General features: G+C 39.3%; 1 protein-coding gene across 1 annotated transcript; it reads left to right on the plus strand.

The window, feature by feature from the left end:
* Positions 1-1,486: 1,486 nt before the first annotated feature.
* On the plus strand, positions 1,487-10,081 carry LOC115793532 (transmembrane protein 26-like). The gene is made up of 6 exons (XM_030748574.1): positions 1,487-1,767; positions 2,835-2,931; positions 3,137-3,226; positions 6,781-6,977; positions 8,010-8,089; positions 9,031-10,081. The coding sequence occupies exons 1-6, from the start codon at positions 1,577-1,579 to the stop codon at positions 9,354-9,356; spliced, it is 981 nt and encodes a 326-aa protein (XP_030604434.1). The 5' UTR covers positions 1,487-1,576; the 3' UTR covers positions 9,357-10,081.
* The last annotated feature ends 8,049 nt before the right edge of the window (positions 10,082-18,130 follow it).

Consider the following 18,130-nt stretch of genomic DNA (forward strand, 5'->3'; position numbering starts at 1 on the left):
ACTTTGTGAAAGGAGGAACAGGATGAGCACTGCCAGAGTCCTACAAAATTACCTCCAAGAGGTCACTGGTGTGAATGTTTCTGACCAAACAATCAGAAACAGACTTCATGAGTGTGGTCTGAGGGCCCGAGGTCCTCTAGCACACCTTGTGCTCGCTGCCTGGCACTGTGGAGCCTGACTGGCATTTGCCAAAAAAAATTCCAGAATTAACAGGTCCACCAGTAGTGTCCTGTGCTTTTCACAGATGAGAGCAGGTTCACTCTGAGTGCATGTGACAGACGTGAAAGGGTCTGAAGAAGCTGTGGAGAATGTTATGCTGCCTGTAACATCGTTCAGCGTGACCGGTTTGGTGGTGGGTCAGTGATGGTCTGGGAAGGCATTTCCATGGAGGACACACAGACCTCTACAGACTAGGCAACAGCACCCTGATTGTCATTAGGTATCTGCATGAAATCCTCTGACCCACTGTCCGACCAGACGCTGGTGCAGTGGGTCAGAGGTACTGAATACCATTTTGAGTTGCTGAACTAAAATTTCGGCAAAATGGACTAGCCTGACACTTTGATATCAGTGTCTTTGACACCTTGTGAATAAGGGAACAGCCAAAGAGAGCTTTTATTTACTGTTGCTGCTTTAGTTTTTTGCCACTAGAGGCAAACATAGTTTTACTCTGCATATACAGCAGAATTTACTACAGCAAATACACAAGCAAGAGAGAACATAAAAAAGAGAACATAAGACTATACGTATACACGAAGGACTCGTGAGAAGTAGAAGGGAAGGATGAAAATAATTAACGACAGACAAAAAGAATCAAGGAATCAGCGGACTATAGACAGGAAATCAAATTAAACAGAAAGCTACCCTTCAAAGTAAAACAGGAAACAACAAAAGGAATTAATGCAGACAGAAAAGGAAACAAACGGACCAGGGTATAAACACAGAAACGAGACAGAGGTAAGCACAAATGAAAACACTGGCAAAAGATGTCTACTGGTAATAATAATAATATTATTATTATTATTATTATTATTATTATTATTATTATTATTATTATTATTAACACCTAATATAAACTAAGACTCAGATATAATAACTGAGCAGTCAAAACAGGAATCAAAACAGAAAAAAGAGAAAGCCTTGTGAGCTTTTACATTATCTGGCCTATTTGTACTTGAGGACATAATTTATAGTTCCGGGAATTAAAACAGCAGAGGACGTGATTGTCATGATATTCCTGCTAAAGAAACATGATATGATGCTGCCCTCTCCTGTACACTTACAGAGTTTGTGATGAAGCCAAGATGTCATTCATAAATAATTAAAAAAAGAAAACTTTTTTTTCACTTTACCCTGTGTTTAGCTGTAACTATATTTTTTTTTCCCGCCGGTGTCATTCCTCTCTGTCAGCCTGGCTGATCTCCTGTGAGGATAAAGGCGGAGCTTAACCTGCTGTGACTTTGCTTGAAAAAAGTATTTTCAAAGTTGTTGTTTTTTATTTCACTTACTGTGGAAGTCACTCAAAAATAACGCGACAGCTGATGTGATCAGTTCTGAACTGCAGTCAGGCAACGAGATGGACCCGGTTAAATTTATAAGTGCGATTATCACCAGAGCGCTGTTTATCGTGGTTGCTCTCATCGGAGTGTTGAGGGTGATATCTGTGAAGAAAGACAATAATTACTGGTTGCTGACTTTGCTCTTGTTGCCGCTCGTTGTGGAAATGATAATAACACTGAAGAAGCGAAAAGGACAGGATTACAAATGGTAAGATGGGGAACATGCATGTAAGTGATGGTAAAGGTAATATTGTAATTATATTATCCTTAAGTATGCATTGGGTTACTTAACGCCTTAAGCTATTCATATTACTTTAAAACTCATCTCCGCTCTCTGACTTTTTTTTTTTTTTTGGCCTAATAGACAGTATAACAGTTTATGATGATTAAATTATGCATTTGTTATCTTCTCCTAGTCTTTATCTGGCTTTCACTTCCCCTGTGCATCTTATATGCATAAGCAAGTTTCTTGTTTCTCTGCTGCTATTTTTAAGCTGGGAAACTGATTGTTAAGCTGCTGGGGGTGGGGTTACCATTTACATCGGGTACCCTTTACCTCTTATTCCTCTCCAGTCTTCCTGCATGTTTGAAATAACATTGCAAACAATATTTTATATTTAATTTTCTTGGCATGCAAAGCTTTTGTTGGACTTGGCCTTTCATTTAACAAATCAGTGAAATCTAATATAATTTAGTATGTTAGACTCTGCATTTAGACACTCATCCACGCATTAACATCCTTTGTGCTCAGAGATGTGCAAAGCATTTTTATGGTGGATTAAATGGGAGTATTATGATGCATCGAACTGAAAGCAAAGTGATAATGAAATACCTAATTGTAGGGCTGCAACAAATTATCATTTTTTAGGCTGGTAGGACTCCAAAGAACACAGTAAAAAAACAAACAAAAAAAGCATCTCTTATCCAATTCGGGATCGCAGGGGGCTGAGGCAGGGTACACTCTGAACAGATCACCAGTCTGTCGTTGGGCTAACACAGAGAGACAACCATTTACACCCATGGTCAACTTTGAATTACCAGTTAATCTAGCCCCACTAACTGCATGTCTTTGGGCTGTGGGAGAACCCACACAACACTGTGCAAACTCTACACAGACAGGCAACAGTGCTAACCACAGCACCACCCTCTCTTTTAGTCCCATTTATCTTTATTTATCTAGCATATCAGGGTATAGTAATACATTTGCTAATCATTACTAAAAGAAGACTTAAAATTTGTATTACATCTGTTTGAATGCTTCTGGTTGTCTTGCAGGTTTTCCCCTCCTATCTTTTTGTTTCTCATCACTATTATTCCCTCCATCTGGATTCTGGAGTTGCAACACCAGCTGGACAAAGCCAGTGATCTTCAGGTACTCCATAACAGAAACAAAAATGCTTCCTCAGTGTGTAAACTGTTTAAGACAACAGCTGGAAGTTTGCAGATTCACACCTCACTAAAGCTGCAGCTCATTGTACATTTATTGACTGAACGTAAAGGTTTTTAAAAGCTTAACTACAATAAAATAATAAATAAAAAAAATTCAGTCTGTAAAAGCTTCTTTCAACTGTTTTCAGTGCAAAAAGCTTGATTCTTGGGACAGTCTGCAAAAACTGCTGAATCGAAGCACCGTCCAAGGAAATGTCACAAACCAGAATTTCCTGAAGGTAAGAGACTGGGAAAGAAAGAAAAAAAAACAAGCTCACTGCATCATATACAGGATGTGCAATGAGCAAATACGGACTTGTCAAGGAATTCTCAGGAAATCTTTTTATGGATGATCAGGAGGCATGCAGGTATTTTCACTTCCATTCTTACTTCCACTGGTTCTATCAATTTTGTGCTGTCCCCCTTTACTGCATTTGTTTACAGCTATGTCTTTGCTTTGAGACATAACCCACTACAAAAACCTTCAGGTCTTTTGCTAATTAGGCTTAACTTGTACCACTGTAGAAAGCAAGGCTAGCTAATTCTTTATGCTAAGCTACTTCACAACTCACTGTCTGAGCAACTCAAATAACATAAAACCCTTCCAAGTTGTCTTTAAAAATGATTAATAAAGATTTCATTATGTAGACTTTTCCTACAGATTAACTCAGGTACTCTCATTCACAGCAGGGTCTTATGAGCTATTACCTATACTATGACTTGGGTTACTTATGCTTGAATGCTTCTGTAGCACTGCTTTTAATTTTATCTGTGGATGGAGAATTTTATAACTAGAGAAGTTCTGAATGGCTGACATGTCAGTGAGTAATTTCAGAAATCTGGGCAAAAAAGAAAATTTTTCTTGTATTGCAATTTAATATTTGAAAGCTATGAGTAATCCAACAGCCAATGAATAGGCAAGACTTGACATGTCAGCCAGTTTCACAAAGAAAGTTGAATGTAACCAGCATACAAATGTTTGAAGATATATGATAGATGAGGGGGAAGGGATCCAAGAGACACTCTCATTGGGAGCCTTAATAGCCACAGAAGCCCAGTGAAACAACCTGCAAACAATACAGACAAATAGGTTTTATAAAAAGAAAAGCACTTTATCAGATTGCCTGGTGCATCACTTTCATAATGCAGCAATTTCAATCATTATGAAGCTGATGTTTTGCTTTGCAGAATAAATCTATGGCTAATTTAGGAGGTTGTTAAAATTAAAGGGCAAAAACTTCCCCTACAATAAGAACAAATAACTTGATGATAAATAATTTGCAACAGCAGCCTAGCCAAGCTCATTTCCGCCACTTGTGTCTGCAGTCTCATTCTTTCTGTCATTAGCCAAAATTGTGGACACAGGTGAGCATAGAAACATTAATGCTCAGTTTCTCTTCCTCACAACAGATAGTTGCAGAGCCATATCATATCATCTTGATACTTAAACTCCTCCACTTGGACCAGCACTCCACCCCTCTCTGGCTAAGAATTGTAGCTCCAAACTGCCTCAGAGCTGGAGGTCATTGCCTGATGGAGCAAAAAGCTCGTCTGCAAAAAAAAAAAACCCAGTGAGGTGATTCTGAGGCCACCGAAAATGGAGATCCTTCATCACTTGGCCTAGAAGTTCTGACCATAAAAGTTATGAACAGAATTGGTGAAAAAAACAGTGAGTGGAGCTCACACCATGAATGAGTCTTGAGTTACCGCTGGTAATGCAAACCATGCTCTCACTACAGTTTTTTAGGGACTGAATAATCAGGTCAGATGCCCCATACTCCTTCAGCTTGACAGCTCACGTCACCTCCAGTGTTTACCACCTGGGTAGGACGTTAACTTCATAACAGGCACCAACTACCTTAGTGCTGCAGCTCCATACAGCCACACCAGCAAGGGATATACAGAACATGGTCCATTCAGATATGATATCCCCAGCCTCCTCTGGAATCCTGTTGAAGTTCTGCTGGAAATGAGATTTGACTGGGACCTCTGCCAGATGCTCCCAGTATACCCAGTGATATCATGTGAATACCAAGTTTGGATTCTGATGTCAGTGCATAATGCAGCTTAATAGACTGCCACTGTTTTCAAAAAATATTGGAATAAAAAAACATAATTTAGCTAGATCATAGTCTCCATCTGTTTTAGGAAATTATACACTCACCGACCATGTGTGCAGTTTAACTGAATCCATTTCAACAGACATCTCCCACCAATTCTTCTTTTGCAAAGCTTCATCTGTTTTTAGTTTTTGTAATCAGAAAGTTAATAGTTCTATTTTTTATTGAGGCCATTGTTGGTGGGTGGGGGATGAAAAGTGATCCTAATATTTTGCCTGTTCCATTAACATTGTCTGTGCATCCAAATGTCCAATTTCATCAGAATCAGAATCAGAATCAGAAGGTTTTTATTGCCATATGGGTGAACAGGTTCACAGCATTAGGAAATTGCTGCGGTACTTCGTGCTTACAGAAAAAACAAATAAGTATAAAAACTATAAGACAATATACAAGTATACAAATTGCAAATATACAGAAATATTAGTACTATAACTATAACACAATATTACAAAATTACAAAATATACAGTGCAGAGACTAATTAAAAGATAAAAGAATGCAAACTATAGTCCAGTAATATGTACATCAATGCAATCAGACAGGTGCATAAACATAGGGTCATCAGCGTTTGTGGAGGGTGGTGGTAACAGTCTTAGGGTTATTGTTCATGAGTCCAACAGCAGAGGGGAAGAAACTGTTCTTATGGCGGGAGGTTCTGGTTGGACCGTAGCCTCCTGCATGAGGGGAGAGGGTCAAAAAGTCTGTGCCCAGGGTGAGAGTGGTCGGCTGTGATCCGACCTGCACGCCTCAGTGTCCTGGAGGTGTACAGGTCCTGGAGAGATGGGAGGTTACAGCCAATCACCTTCTCAGCAGAGTGCACAACGCGCTGTAGTCTCTGTTTGTCCCTAGTGGTGGCTCCAGCGTACCACACAGTGATGGAGGAGGTAAGGATGGACTCAATGATAGCAGTGTAGAACTGCACCATGGTCCTTGCTGGCAAGTTGAATTTCTTCAACTGCCGCAGGAAGTACATCCTCTGCTGGGCCTTTTTGACGACAGAGGTGATGGTGGGCTCCCACTTGAGGTCCTGGGTGATGGTAGTTCCCAGGAAGCAAAATGAAATCGCTTCCTATACAGTAGGATGCTCAATTTACGGCTTTAGCCCGCCTGCAGTTGTTGCTGCCCCTGCAAACCACTGTGTAAACCCACTCTGTTGCAGATCCTCCTCTTTATGCTGTATTAATCAGTTTCATGTCCCTTGCTTTTAATCTTTCTTTGAGATTTGAGAACTGAGCCATGAGCCAATTATAAATCACCTCAGAGGGATAACCTTCTTTTGACTAAAGAGGTCCTGATTGTTATTGGATAAAGACTAACATTCTTCCACTGTCTACATGCCACACACTTTGATAGTGGTTCTAACTGAAATATAAAAAGCTGAGAGCATCATTACTGGATAAAGACTTAACATTTGATAGACCAAATATTCTAGGGTCCAGCAACTGAGTGGGAGGTAATGTTTAGACAGCAAGCATCATAGGGCTATTTGCTGTTTACTGAAAGGATAGAAGGGAGATTAAATTCAAAACACGCAGATATTTTCCAGAAATCTGGTTTTAGGCAATAACATGATGCTTTCTCAGTGAAGTGATTCAGCCTTCTCAGAAAACCGAGTTGTGAACAAATAAATATCTTGCCATCTCTTGCCATTCCCTTTTCCCAAATATTGGCTAGATGTTGTCTACTGTCTGCGCAAATGACTGGATCCTGGCTCTTCATCAGATCGTGCTCATCCTCCTCATTGTGGGGAAGTGGCTCCTGCCTTTGGGAGGCGGGATCACAAGAGATGAGCTGTCTCAACTTCTTCTAATCTTTGTTGGCACAGCAGCGGACATCCTGGAATTTACTAGTGAGACGCTATCAGATGTAAAGTGAGTGGCTACTTGTGTTCCTTGTTCATTCTGAATGTGCTAAAATCTACATTGTTAAAAAAATAATCTCATGGAAATATTCCGGCAGCTACAGTAGGGTGCCAGAAAAATTCAATTTAAAAAGGAAATTTTCTGTTCGGTATAAAATAAAATGGAAAAAAAAAGAATTAATCCATCAGACTGGTGTTGGTAGGTCTCCCATCCAGTACTCACCAAGCCAAACTCTTTTTAGCTTCTAAGCTCAGATGTCATCAGGCGTGCGCACTCTATAAACTGTTTTGACTGTTGTGTAATCCATCCATCCATTTTCTTCCACTTATCCGGGGGCAGGTCATGGGGGCAGCAGCCTAAATAGAGAAGCCCAGACCTCTCTCTCCCCAGCCACCTCCTTCAGCTCATTTGGGGGGACACAGAAGCGTTCCCAGGCCAAACGAGAGTTTTAACCTCTCCCATCCATGATGGATGAATTGATGGATGACATTTTTTCCCCACACGTTCTCTGGGGAAAACTTCAATGATGGAACAACATATCTGTTATTTAATAAACAAATCCATGTGAAATGACAGACATGTTTTATCATTATGCACTCACTGCATCAGATTTTAGATATGTATTTACATCAATTAACTAGAATTTAACAGTTTTAACTTTTAAATAAACATGAAATAATTGTGAAATTATGTTACCCCAGTGACTGACTTTTTACAGTCTTTTTGTGATGAAAAATAATGGATTTCCAGTAAAAAAAAATCACATTTATTCACAGTCATTTTTTCTTGTTATTTTACGTTAGATATGTTAATTCACTGTTTATTTTTGTGATTTTTTTTACTGATATTTCACATATTTCAAAAGAACAGGAAAGTAGACTAAATTCTGGTAATTTTTTTTACAGTGTAGAGTGAGTCAATACATAAGTTTACATTTAACATACATAAAAATGTATACATTTCCTGACGTTATATCAATGACATAACTAAAAAAACTGAAAAACTGATGTCAAGAGTATTCTGTCCATTTGTTATTTGTAGGGAGAAAAATCCTGCTCTGGTCTACGTTATCTTAGGTGTATGGACCTGGAGTATGTTGCAGTTTCCACTACATCTAGCAGGTCAGTGACTCTTTGAATATCCTAAAAAAACAACCTTTGGTGCTTTTTGATGAGCTACAGAAGTGTAAGAAGGTTATGAAAAATACAAAAAGCCTAAACAGTGTGTTTAGAAATTGACCAAAAATTCAGTCAGTGCTATAAGTAAACAGTGAAGTAGATAAGTGGAGCAAATGAGTTGAAATCACAACCCCTGGTTCTCTAAAATTACAGGGAAGCTTCTTCCTGGCTGTGGCTAAAAGACTTCTTACCTGAGCAGCTAAAAAATGTTTTAGGCTACTTTTTAGACTTCCGGCAGAATCGTCTTTCTCCATTGCCTCGTCCTCCTACCTCAATGAAACTTCGAACCTTTGATTAATCCATCTACTTGGGACTTTAATTTGGGTCCTAACTCTCAACATAGCCTGACATAAATGGGTATTATCATGCTGGAGCAGAGGATTTAAAAAGTGAGATTAAAAGGGAACCTGTTATACTCATTTCCAGCTCCTTATTTTAATTTTTGGACTCTACTGGAATAGTTTCATGTGCTTCACGGTTAAAAAATAACTCTTATTTATTTTGTATTGGGCCTCAGTTTATCTACTTTCTGACAGGCTACAGTAAACCTTATAAAAAGAAGGTTTGAACATCAGATGGATGGGACTAATGTGCTCACAGGCAGAGATGTGTACTAAGATGACCATATTATAGGAATATATGCTCTCAAAAACTATGTGAAATTAAGTATATGGAGTGGTCTAAACCCAGAGCTTTTGACTCAGACCTCATTATTTGAAACTTTGGCCACATTTATAACAGTATTTATAACATAAGTATAATAGTTCAAAATTCAAAAATAGCGGCAGAAGTTGCTCTAAATAACAAAAGTGGCATCTATCAGACTACAGCCTGCTTCATTTTACTGTTAATCTTTTGTTTTTGCATCTCCTTATTTGGAATAGTGGTGAACGCCAAACCTGATGGAGAGGATGGAGGAGAGGATCAGGGTTCCCTGGAGGCCTCCCTCTTGACTAAATACAGCACTGATATTTGGAGTGTCTTAGAGGCCTTTTTTATCCAGGATGGGCCTTTTCTGGTGGTCCGGCTCACTGTTATTACCCACTTCACTGTCTTCCACCAGATGCTTGGTTTCTTTGCCATCAAGAACTCCCTCGTGGTTGCCCTGAACTTGTACAGGTTGGTTGTTATATGGCAGGAATACAGACGCTCGAGCAGCAACACTGCTGGGACCAGCCCCAACCCAGTGAGTCTAATTAGTCAGCCCTGAGAGGAGAGGGGAATCTGGGAGATGGATATGTATTACAATAAACATTTTTAAAGTTAAAATCAAAGGGTAAAAACTGTCGCTGGAGCAGGAGAAAAAGGAAGTCATTACTTTCTGTTTGTTTTCTTCTCACACTTCTATTGTATGAAATCTATAGGTTGTGATTAACTTATGCAGTTCCCACCCATCAGTGCAGAAGAAGCCAGACATGAAGATAGAAGAGTAGATAAGAAGTCTGGTGTCTGGCTGACATGAATTGAGGGCAACAAACCTGGAAAAGAGAACGATGATTGGATACTTGTGTATGATATACTCTGGATGTGTGAGAGAGTGAGATAATAATACACAGAAATGTTCCTGTTTTAACTCAGTCAGAAAGTTGAAACTGATGTATAAAAAAAAACCTCCAGTGGCTGGTAGCTTTTAGGTCCTTTATACCTTTTGGATGCTTATAAGTCAAAAAGTGTATGGGTGATAGGGTGATAATTACATCATTAAATGATAGTGACATCTGTGACTAAAACAGGTGAATCATCTTGCATTTGTACAAAGACTGTAGATAAATAAAACTGCACTCAGGTAATGAGCTCTGTTTGAGTTGTTCTGAATGCCTTTGAAACCTCAATTTATTACAGCTTTAAAATGATTTTATGTGAAGACCTTAATTTAGCTGGTCAAGGAATGAAAATACGTGTAATGTTTTGGTTATGTTAATTTTTGCACATTATTTTACCCAAATTACCACAAAATAACATGACAGCCTGTCAGTGTTATTTTATTTTTTCTGTATTAAGTAAACATCATTAAATGATACTGTGCCTCATTTTACTTTCTCTTTATTTAATTTATCTTGAAACCGCAAGCAGTGGCTTCAAATGGCTGTTCTGTGACACTGCAAGAATTTACAGTGGAATTTTTTTCAGTTGATTTGTGTCATTGCCAATACACACAAACACAAATTCAGTCTTATCATCTGAGCACGTTTCTTTTAATCTCATCTACTTCTATATTTCTAATGCTCACATGACACCTACAGTACAACACAGTCTCAGCCTAAAGAAAGAGTTGAATCAGTATTTAACCTAAAATACATCTTATAAGCATATTTATTTTGTAAATATTGGATCATTTTGTACAGTAAATCTAACCTACATACAGTCGACTGTCTCCCCTCTGTGGACATCAGTGGATTAACACTTTGAAGTTGCCATCTATGGACAGATTTTAATACTGAATCAGGGACTCTTCACTTTTTTTTTGTTTGTGATGCTGCATCAGAATATGTTTTGTGAAATTTGCTGTGGCTGCTGTCAAAGCGTCATGAGAGCTGATTTTTTTATTCACCGTCTATACAGCAGCCACAGACTGCCACAATGCTCAGAGATATCAGAAAATTGAACATAGATGTTTGCACCTGCATCGTGGCTCCACTGTTTGACAGATGTATTGAATTTCTTCTGACTGTACAGAAAGTGTGTTTCCATGGTAACTATAAAACAACAGTAAGACTGTTCCAAAGAGCAGCTTTTTCAGCTCTTCATTTTATCTGTATCATGATTACACTGAATGAAACTCAACAAGGTTGCATAAATCTGTAAATATGGATGCATGCAAAAGGCTGAAACAATGTTTTACTCAAAAAAGAAAAGGTTAGTGTTATTTCATTACAGAGGTCATCTCAGATATATATTTGCCCATTTAAAAGATAGAGGAGTAGGGATGTGTTGCAGAGCTGCATGGAGAAGATAACAGAATATATGACGATGCATAAGACTGCAACAAATAAATGTGATATACAGTACATGCCAGTTCTTCCCCCATTACACTGCAAGCATTTAAATGTGTTAATCTTTATTTTGGTGGCAATTACTTAGCTCTACTTGTAGCAGGTTTACCCAGTAACCACGGGGAGGAAGGTAGTTAGTGCACACAGTTCTTTATTAATCACTGCACAGGAAAATGCTCACCCCAGCAATTGCCAGTGACCCTGTGCTTCAGTCCTTTCCTCTGGCCTCACACCCACAATGAATAATTAGTGGATGCATGCCAAGTGTGGAACTCTCTCCGCTACTGCCGCTCCCTCAGCCAACCTGCCCCACCTCTCCCTCCTAACAGCTGAGCCACAAACCACACTCCTCTGCTACACTGTTCATTGACAAAAAAATAAATAAAATTTAGCATGACACATGTATGGCCCGTTGTGGAAAACATACCTTTAGAGCTCAGAACTTTCAAAAAAGAGTGGAGTGTGGTGGTTAGCATTGCTGCCGCACAACAAAATGGTCCTAGGTTCAAATCCACCATTTATCTGGGGCTTTTCTGTGTGGAGTTTGCTCTTTTCCCCTGTGTCTGCATGGGTTCTCTCCAGGTACTCCAGTTTCCTCCCACAATACAAAGACATGCATATATAGTGGAGTTAAATTAATGGTGATTCTAAATTGCCCGTGAGTGTGAACTTAAAACTTTGTGTATAAATTATCCAGTTATTAATCAGTTTCTGATTTACGCATTTGTAAAATGGTTTCATGTCTGTTGAAATCAATCAGTGTTTTTATGTGGTGCACACATTTGTGAGCACACTCATTGTACACATTTGTAAATCTTACTTTATGCTTGTGAATCATACTTTATGCATTTGCAAACCTTTTTGTTAATTTCACTCCATGGTAGGAGACCACTATGTCAATGTGAGGAAGCACAAGCGGCAAGAATGACAATTGGGAACCGGATACCTTTCAGTTTATGCCACACAGAAAGCATATCTTTGAACACACTGTTTAAAACACTAGAGTGAACAGCAATTCTCAGTCAGGTGGAATGAACTTTGGTGTCCACGAGGATTAACTCTTCTTTTATCACCTCCAGCCTGAGTGCTGCACAAACGTAGTTCAAAGAAAGGAGGTTTCATGCAGGTGGAGTATAATAATCCCTAGCAGCCTCTCCCTAAGGTCTACTTTTCTTCTCCAGCAATGAAAAGCACTCCTTGAAATGCTGTGTAGTGCCTGAGCACATCTACAGAGGTTCACACATTCACTGGTTCCAAGAAGGTAAAAGTTAAACATAAGTATAATACTTTAAGCCTCTACATAGATTATTAGAGAGCTGAATGATATCACTGTCAAGAATAAATGCCCCTACGTCTGATTAGTTTCACTTTCAAGCCACTGCGGGGAGCTACCATCCTTACCAAACTGAATTGGAGGAATGCCTACTATCTGTTTTACATCAGAGGACATAAATGGAAAACAGCATTTTGGACTCTGAGTATATGATCACGCCTTTTGGCACCAGCAAAATGTGAGGAAGGTTCTGCAAAGAGAGGCTCCCACTTCTAGGAAACTCTTGCAGTATTGTATTTATTTTAGGTTTGCAAAGGAGGTTCATATCATTAAAGCTTTAGTAAGATTGTTACACCACTCACCAGACTCACCTCACATATCAACATTTCACTGTACAGGCCTTTTTCTCCCAGTGTCCCAGCCCGGATGGTAAGCTATAGGTACCCATGTGCAAATCTGAGAGAAACTGCTGTTGACTAAAGAGAGCTATCAGCTATTATGCTAAACCTAAAGGAGTGATGACATTGGCTGGACCATAGGGGCATTATGTACATCCAGTGAGCCAAAATACAAAATTCACATCAGGGCAGGTGGTTACTTTTTTTCTTTTTTCTCATTTTTGGGTGGGTGGGGTGGGGTCCAGGTCTTGGAATGTCAAACCCTTTGATCGTTCTCTTCTGAAGAAGGTCTGCTTTTGTTTCGGATAAACTGGTGTGGGGAGGTGCATGCTCCTGTGTATGCTCTGTAGCCATCCACTTTGACCACAAGGGGAGGTAAGTCAGACAGTCTCTCATTAAACAAACGTCCTCGTGTCAAACCCTAGAAAACAATGTCAAGTCTCACATGTCTGCCTGCTCAGTTTGTGTCAGTAATAAGTCTAATTCACAACCACCATCAGGTCTTTTGCTTCCATTACTCACGCTGTGGGGTAACACTGTTGCACTGTCACACTTAGGGAAACACTGTTTTACTAACCATCATATACAGATTGTTTAAAGTCACCCATTTCTTTGCTCTCCCTAAATTGCATTCAGCTTTAGAAACTGGTAACCTTCTTGTATTCAATCTTTTCCTAATGATATAGTTTCTGATAGCGTGCCCCTCTGTCTTTAACGTTCTATATTTCAGATGCCAAGATTAGCTTAATATTTGGTTTCATCTGCAAAGCAATGGACAAACTGGGCAGGCAAACCAGGAACGTGTGTGTCCAGAGCAAGGCTGCTGCTTCTTCAGAAGATCGATGGAAGACACCTGTCCTCGTTCACCGACACCAGGTCAAAATGTTTGGCTCTCATCTAAAAATATCCCTTTAATGACTGACTCTAAGAAATTATCTCCTCATTTATTTGGAAGAAATCATCAACCCATTAGCTGTCTGTCAAAAATGGCCTAAATCTATGATAATTCATTGAGCATGTCATGACTTGCAGCTGAAACTTGTCTCCTCCAGTCGTCTGTTCTCTTACCTTCATGTTTTGTTTTGCTTCCAAGAGCTTAAGCTTTGTTTTCACCTCCTCTTCCAGGAAACCCTTGATGTGTTGCATTGTTGCTTGTGGCTTTTTGTGTGTGTTTTTGAAACTAACTGGATTATTTACCTGTCTGCCCACTCGACTGCTACCAGCACTGCTCCCTCTTCTTTCCATTGCAGAAGACCACCCCCCCCCCCCCCCCCCCCCCTAAATTATTTTTGCTACATTTTGGCTTTGTAAACAAACCTTTTGGACCGTTACTGTGGTCTGCATCTGTGCTTGTGTGCACCTGTTCTGGGTGAACTATGACACTTTGGACTGACCATGGATCAGGTATCAGGATCAGATATGACCAATTCACAGTGGATGCACAATTATGGCCACAAAAATATAAAGATTTTAGAAGAATACCAGTAAAATCTGCAGAAATCTGCCACTGAAATTAAAAAAACAGCAACAGAATGAATTATCTTAACTTTTTAAATTAGGGCTTTACCTGAGGTTGTTTTGTTTATCAAATGCCCACCACAACAACCTCACCATGCCAGAAATTAAACCAAAAATGTTTACACAAAGCACTGGAAAGCAGCTATATGATGTGTACTGATCCAGTTACTGATGGAATCATGGTGCAAAATTCAAAGTTAAGGCATAACATCCCTTACATGGTCTTTTCACTGACAGTGTTTGGGTTTTTAGTTTCTCGTCTCTATCTGATAGTCATCATTCTTTCCAGTTTGTAGGCTGTTATGAATAGCAATACTCCAAACACTGATCCACTGTGGAATCCATTTTATTTTATTCAACATGACTGACATGATTGTTCTTTGTGCCAAGACAGCAAACAGTGCCATTATACATGGAGCCACCCCCCCCCCCCCCCCCCCCCCCCCCCCTTAACCTTGTTATCATCTCTACACATCAAATAGCTGAATCTTGAATTTCACCCTTACATTAAACTGCAGGGTCAAAGCAGGCCTAAGGGGTAAGATGTTGGATGACCTTTGTGTCTGTCCACAGAAGACAGTTTGTTTCCATTTATGAGTGACTGCCTCACACAAAAAAGGCTGCTGTAGTCAAGAAGAAAGGCTGTTGATTGAAATTAGTTTAATTCACTTTCAGTGACACTTATTTTCTCATGGTTGACTCTAGATTTAAGATGACTGGAAAACAGGAAACTGGATTCATGATAAAGGTCATGACTAAATGGTTCTTGAGATACTTAACCCACAGTTTTTTTTTTCTCTTCATCTCTCTTTCTCTGTGCCTGAAATTCCCATTGTGATTTCATGTCATGCATTATCATGTGCCTGTTGTTTACATTTTGGCTCCCATCACTGGAGTGTGTGCATCTTTTGAGCCACAAAGGTAGCTCACTTATTATCAGGCTAAATCGTTATGGTAACTTACGCTGTCAACCTAATTTGCTCCAGAGCAGGTTAGATTAGTGATCACTGAAAATCCCTCCCTACTGACCAATCAGGTCTCCAGAATATAGCATCACCATTCCTAGAAGATTCCTCTGCGGGGAGAGTAGGAGGGTCAAAAGCATCTAAACTCACAGATTTTTTTTTTCTTTCTGTTGGCAGCAAACAATAAAATGAATTTTATAGTTCTGTAGGTGTTCATACATGATCCTGAAACAAGACACCTACACTGTGCATACAGACCTTATATCAAATTTGTACCAAGAATAAGCCTGTGAAATACCCATTTTAGATTGGTTAGATGGGTCCAGGATGGTTAGATGGGCTCACACAAGCACTCAGTACTACTAGCAGCTGGCTGGCTATTTGTTGGGTGTAGAGAAGACAAGGACAGGTTTTAGTTTAGTTTATTAAGATCCCCATTAGCTGCAGCAGTGCAAGAATGTGGCTGTCATCCAACTCCCAACTCAGGAACTTATTCAAACCGGCCAATCAGCAGTCTCCACACACACTAACACGCAAACAAACCAGTGGGAGGAGCCAAACATGTAAACAGGCACGTTGTCACTGATCATGTATGATGACAGACAGTTTGGAACAAAGACAGGAAAAGTCTGAATCTGTTCCAGGGTCACAGACCTTTCTACTGTTTCCTCTCTAATACACTGACCAGCCAGATTAATATGAATAGAAATAAACCAAGCATGCAGCCAAATAGGACAAAATGATGTTTAAACTTAGAAAGCCAGCGCAGGCTTATAGTTTGACAAGCTGTTTACTGCATGGCGAGATAATAAGATGTGTGATTAGATTACATAATTGTGGTCTTCTGTTGGAGAAATTCTAGTGGTACATGAGAAAAACTGAGTGAGCTATATACACTGGAGATCAAAATTAGAGAACACACAATTTCCTAAATGTAAAGGTCATTGTGTAGTCCTATGTGAAATCATCCTAGCAGGAGTGAAATAGCAGTATTTTAAGCTTATTTCATAAATTGTATATATTCTAAATCTAAGCATAAAAAACTTAAATGATATAATTGAAAAAGAGCACTGATCAAAATTAGAGAACACTTTCAGATACCTGCAAGTTATTGGTGTTAATCTGGCACCTGGTGCCATTTTCCTTAATTATCTGACAAAACCCTATTTAACTGGCAGCCCAACTTTCCAGTTTTCACTGACTTTGCAAAAATGGTGAGCCGTTCCAAAGTGACTGAAACCCTCCGGCAGCAGGTTGTCCAGATGAAGGCCAAAGGGGTGACCCTATCAGCCATAGCAAGAGAAGTTGGTCATTCCAAGCCTGTGATTTCTAGAATAGTGCATCTTTACAACATTACAAACTCATTCAAGTCCCCCAAGAAGGCTGGTCGCCTATGAAAGACTAATGCAAAAGAGGACAGGATAATGTGGAGAATCTCCATGGGTAATCGGTTCAACACTGCAGCTGGAATTGCTCGCCAGTTCAGCACTGAACAGGATAAGGATCTGTCTCGTCATACAGTTTCTCGACGTTTAAGAGCATTTGGACTGAAAGTCCACTCTGCAGTGACCAAACCTCTCTTTAGCAGAAAGAATCAAAACGCTAGATTCACCTTTGCTGAGGAGCATGTTGTGTGGACAGAAGAGAAGTGGTCCAGAGTTCATTTTGGTGATGAAAGCGAGTTTAATTTATTTGGGTCTGATGGGAAACATTATGTTCGTTGACAAACTGGGGAAAGACTGAACCCAAAGCGTGTAAAGAAGTCAGTGAAAGGTGGAGGAAGTGTCGAGGTTCGGGGAATGTTTTCGGCAACAGGAGTTGGACCTCTCATGCAGCTACAGGGCAGAGTGAATGCAAGTGTGTATCAGACCCTTCTTCAACAACATGTGGTTCCTTCCCTGCGTTCATCACTCAATCAGCCAGCAATTTTCATGCAGGACAATGCTCCCTGTCACACCACAAAACAGGTAAAGCAGTTCCTTTAAACTGAAAAAATTGAAGCAATGAAATGGCCAGCCCAGAGTCCTGATCTAAACACAATAGAAAACCTCTGGAAAATCCTTGGTGACAAAGTTATGGCAAGAAACCCACAACAGTCACAGAACTGTGGAAGAAGAGTGGACCAAAATCACACCAGAGCAGTGTGAGAGACTACTGATGTCCTGTGGCCACAGATGTGCTGAATTCACTCAAAGCAAAGGCCTGTACAATTCCTACTGATGACTGACTGTTGTAACCTTCAGAAAATGTAGTTGTAATCTTACTGTGTTACAATCATTGCTGTTCTCTAATTATGATCATCACGGTTTTTTTGCAACATAAAGGTTTTATGATGATATACTTTGGTTATTTTGTAAAACACTGCTCTAGTGGCATGGTGTACCCCTTACACAAAATCCTTCAAATGCTGATCAATGTAGATTACATCATTTCTGAAAAAATCAAGTGTTCATACATTGTTCTCTAATTTTGATCTCCAGTGTATATAGAAGCTATTTGATTGAAAATTGAAAAATTAGTTTTTTATTTTACACAGCTTTCATAGTGTTTATATATTTTATTTTGTGACAGAGACATAAAGAACTGTGCTTAGACAAGAAGAATGAAAAGTCAAATTAGGGTTTCATGACAAAACAAAAGACACTGAGACATCCTAAATCCACTAAAAAGCTGTGGCAAGTTCTCCAAGATAAGAAAACAACATTGTTTTGATCTACTTTTTTCTCCTAACTACATATTTTAAACTGATTTTAAAAACTTTATTATTATAGAAAGGATTCCAACTTTGCTTTTATTGCCTAAAATGCTGGATGTATTTAGTTTGTAAGTATAGTTAC

The sequence above is a fragment of the Archocentrus centrarchus genome, chromosome 15 (genome assembly GCF_007364275.1).
Source record: "Archocentrus centrarchus isolate MPI-CPG fArcCen1 chromosome 15, fArcCen1, whole genome shotgun sequence".
NCBI classification, from domain to species: Eukaryota; Metazoa; Chordata; class Actinopteri; order Cichliformes; family Cichlidae; genus Archocentrus; species Archocentrus centrarchus.

Coding starts and splice junctions, on each gene's coding strand:
- LOC115793532 (XM_030748574.1), top strand. CDS start 1,577: ATGGACCCGGTTAAATTTATAAGTGCGATTATCACCAGAGCGCTGTTT. Junction 1,768..2,834: donor AAAGGACAGGATTACAAATG/GTAAGATGGGGA, acceptor GTTGTCTTGCAG/GTTTTCCCCTCCTATCTTTT. Junction 6,978..8,009: donor GAGACGCTATCAGATGTAAA/GTGAGTGGCTAC, acceptor TGTTATTTGTAG/GGAGAAAAATCCTGCTCTGG.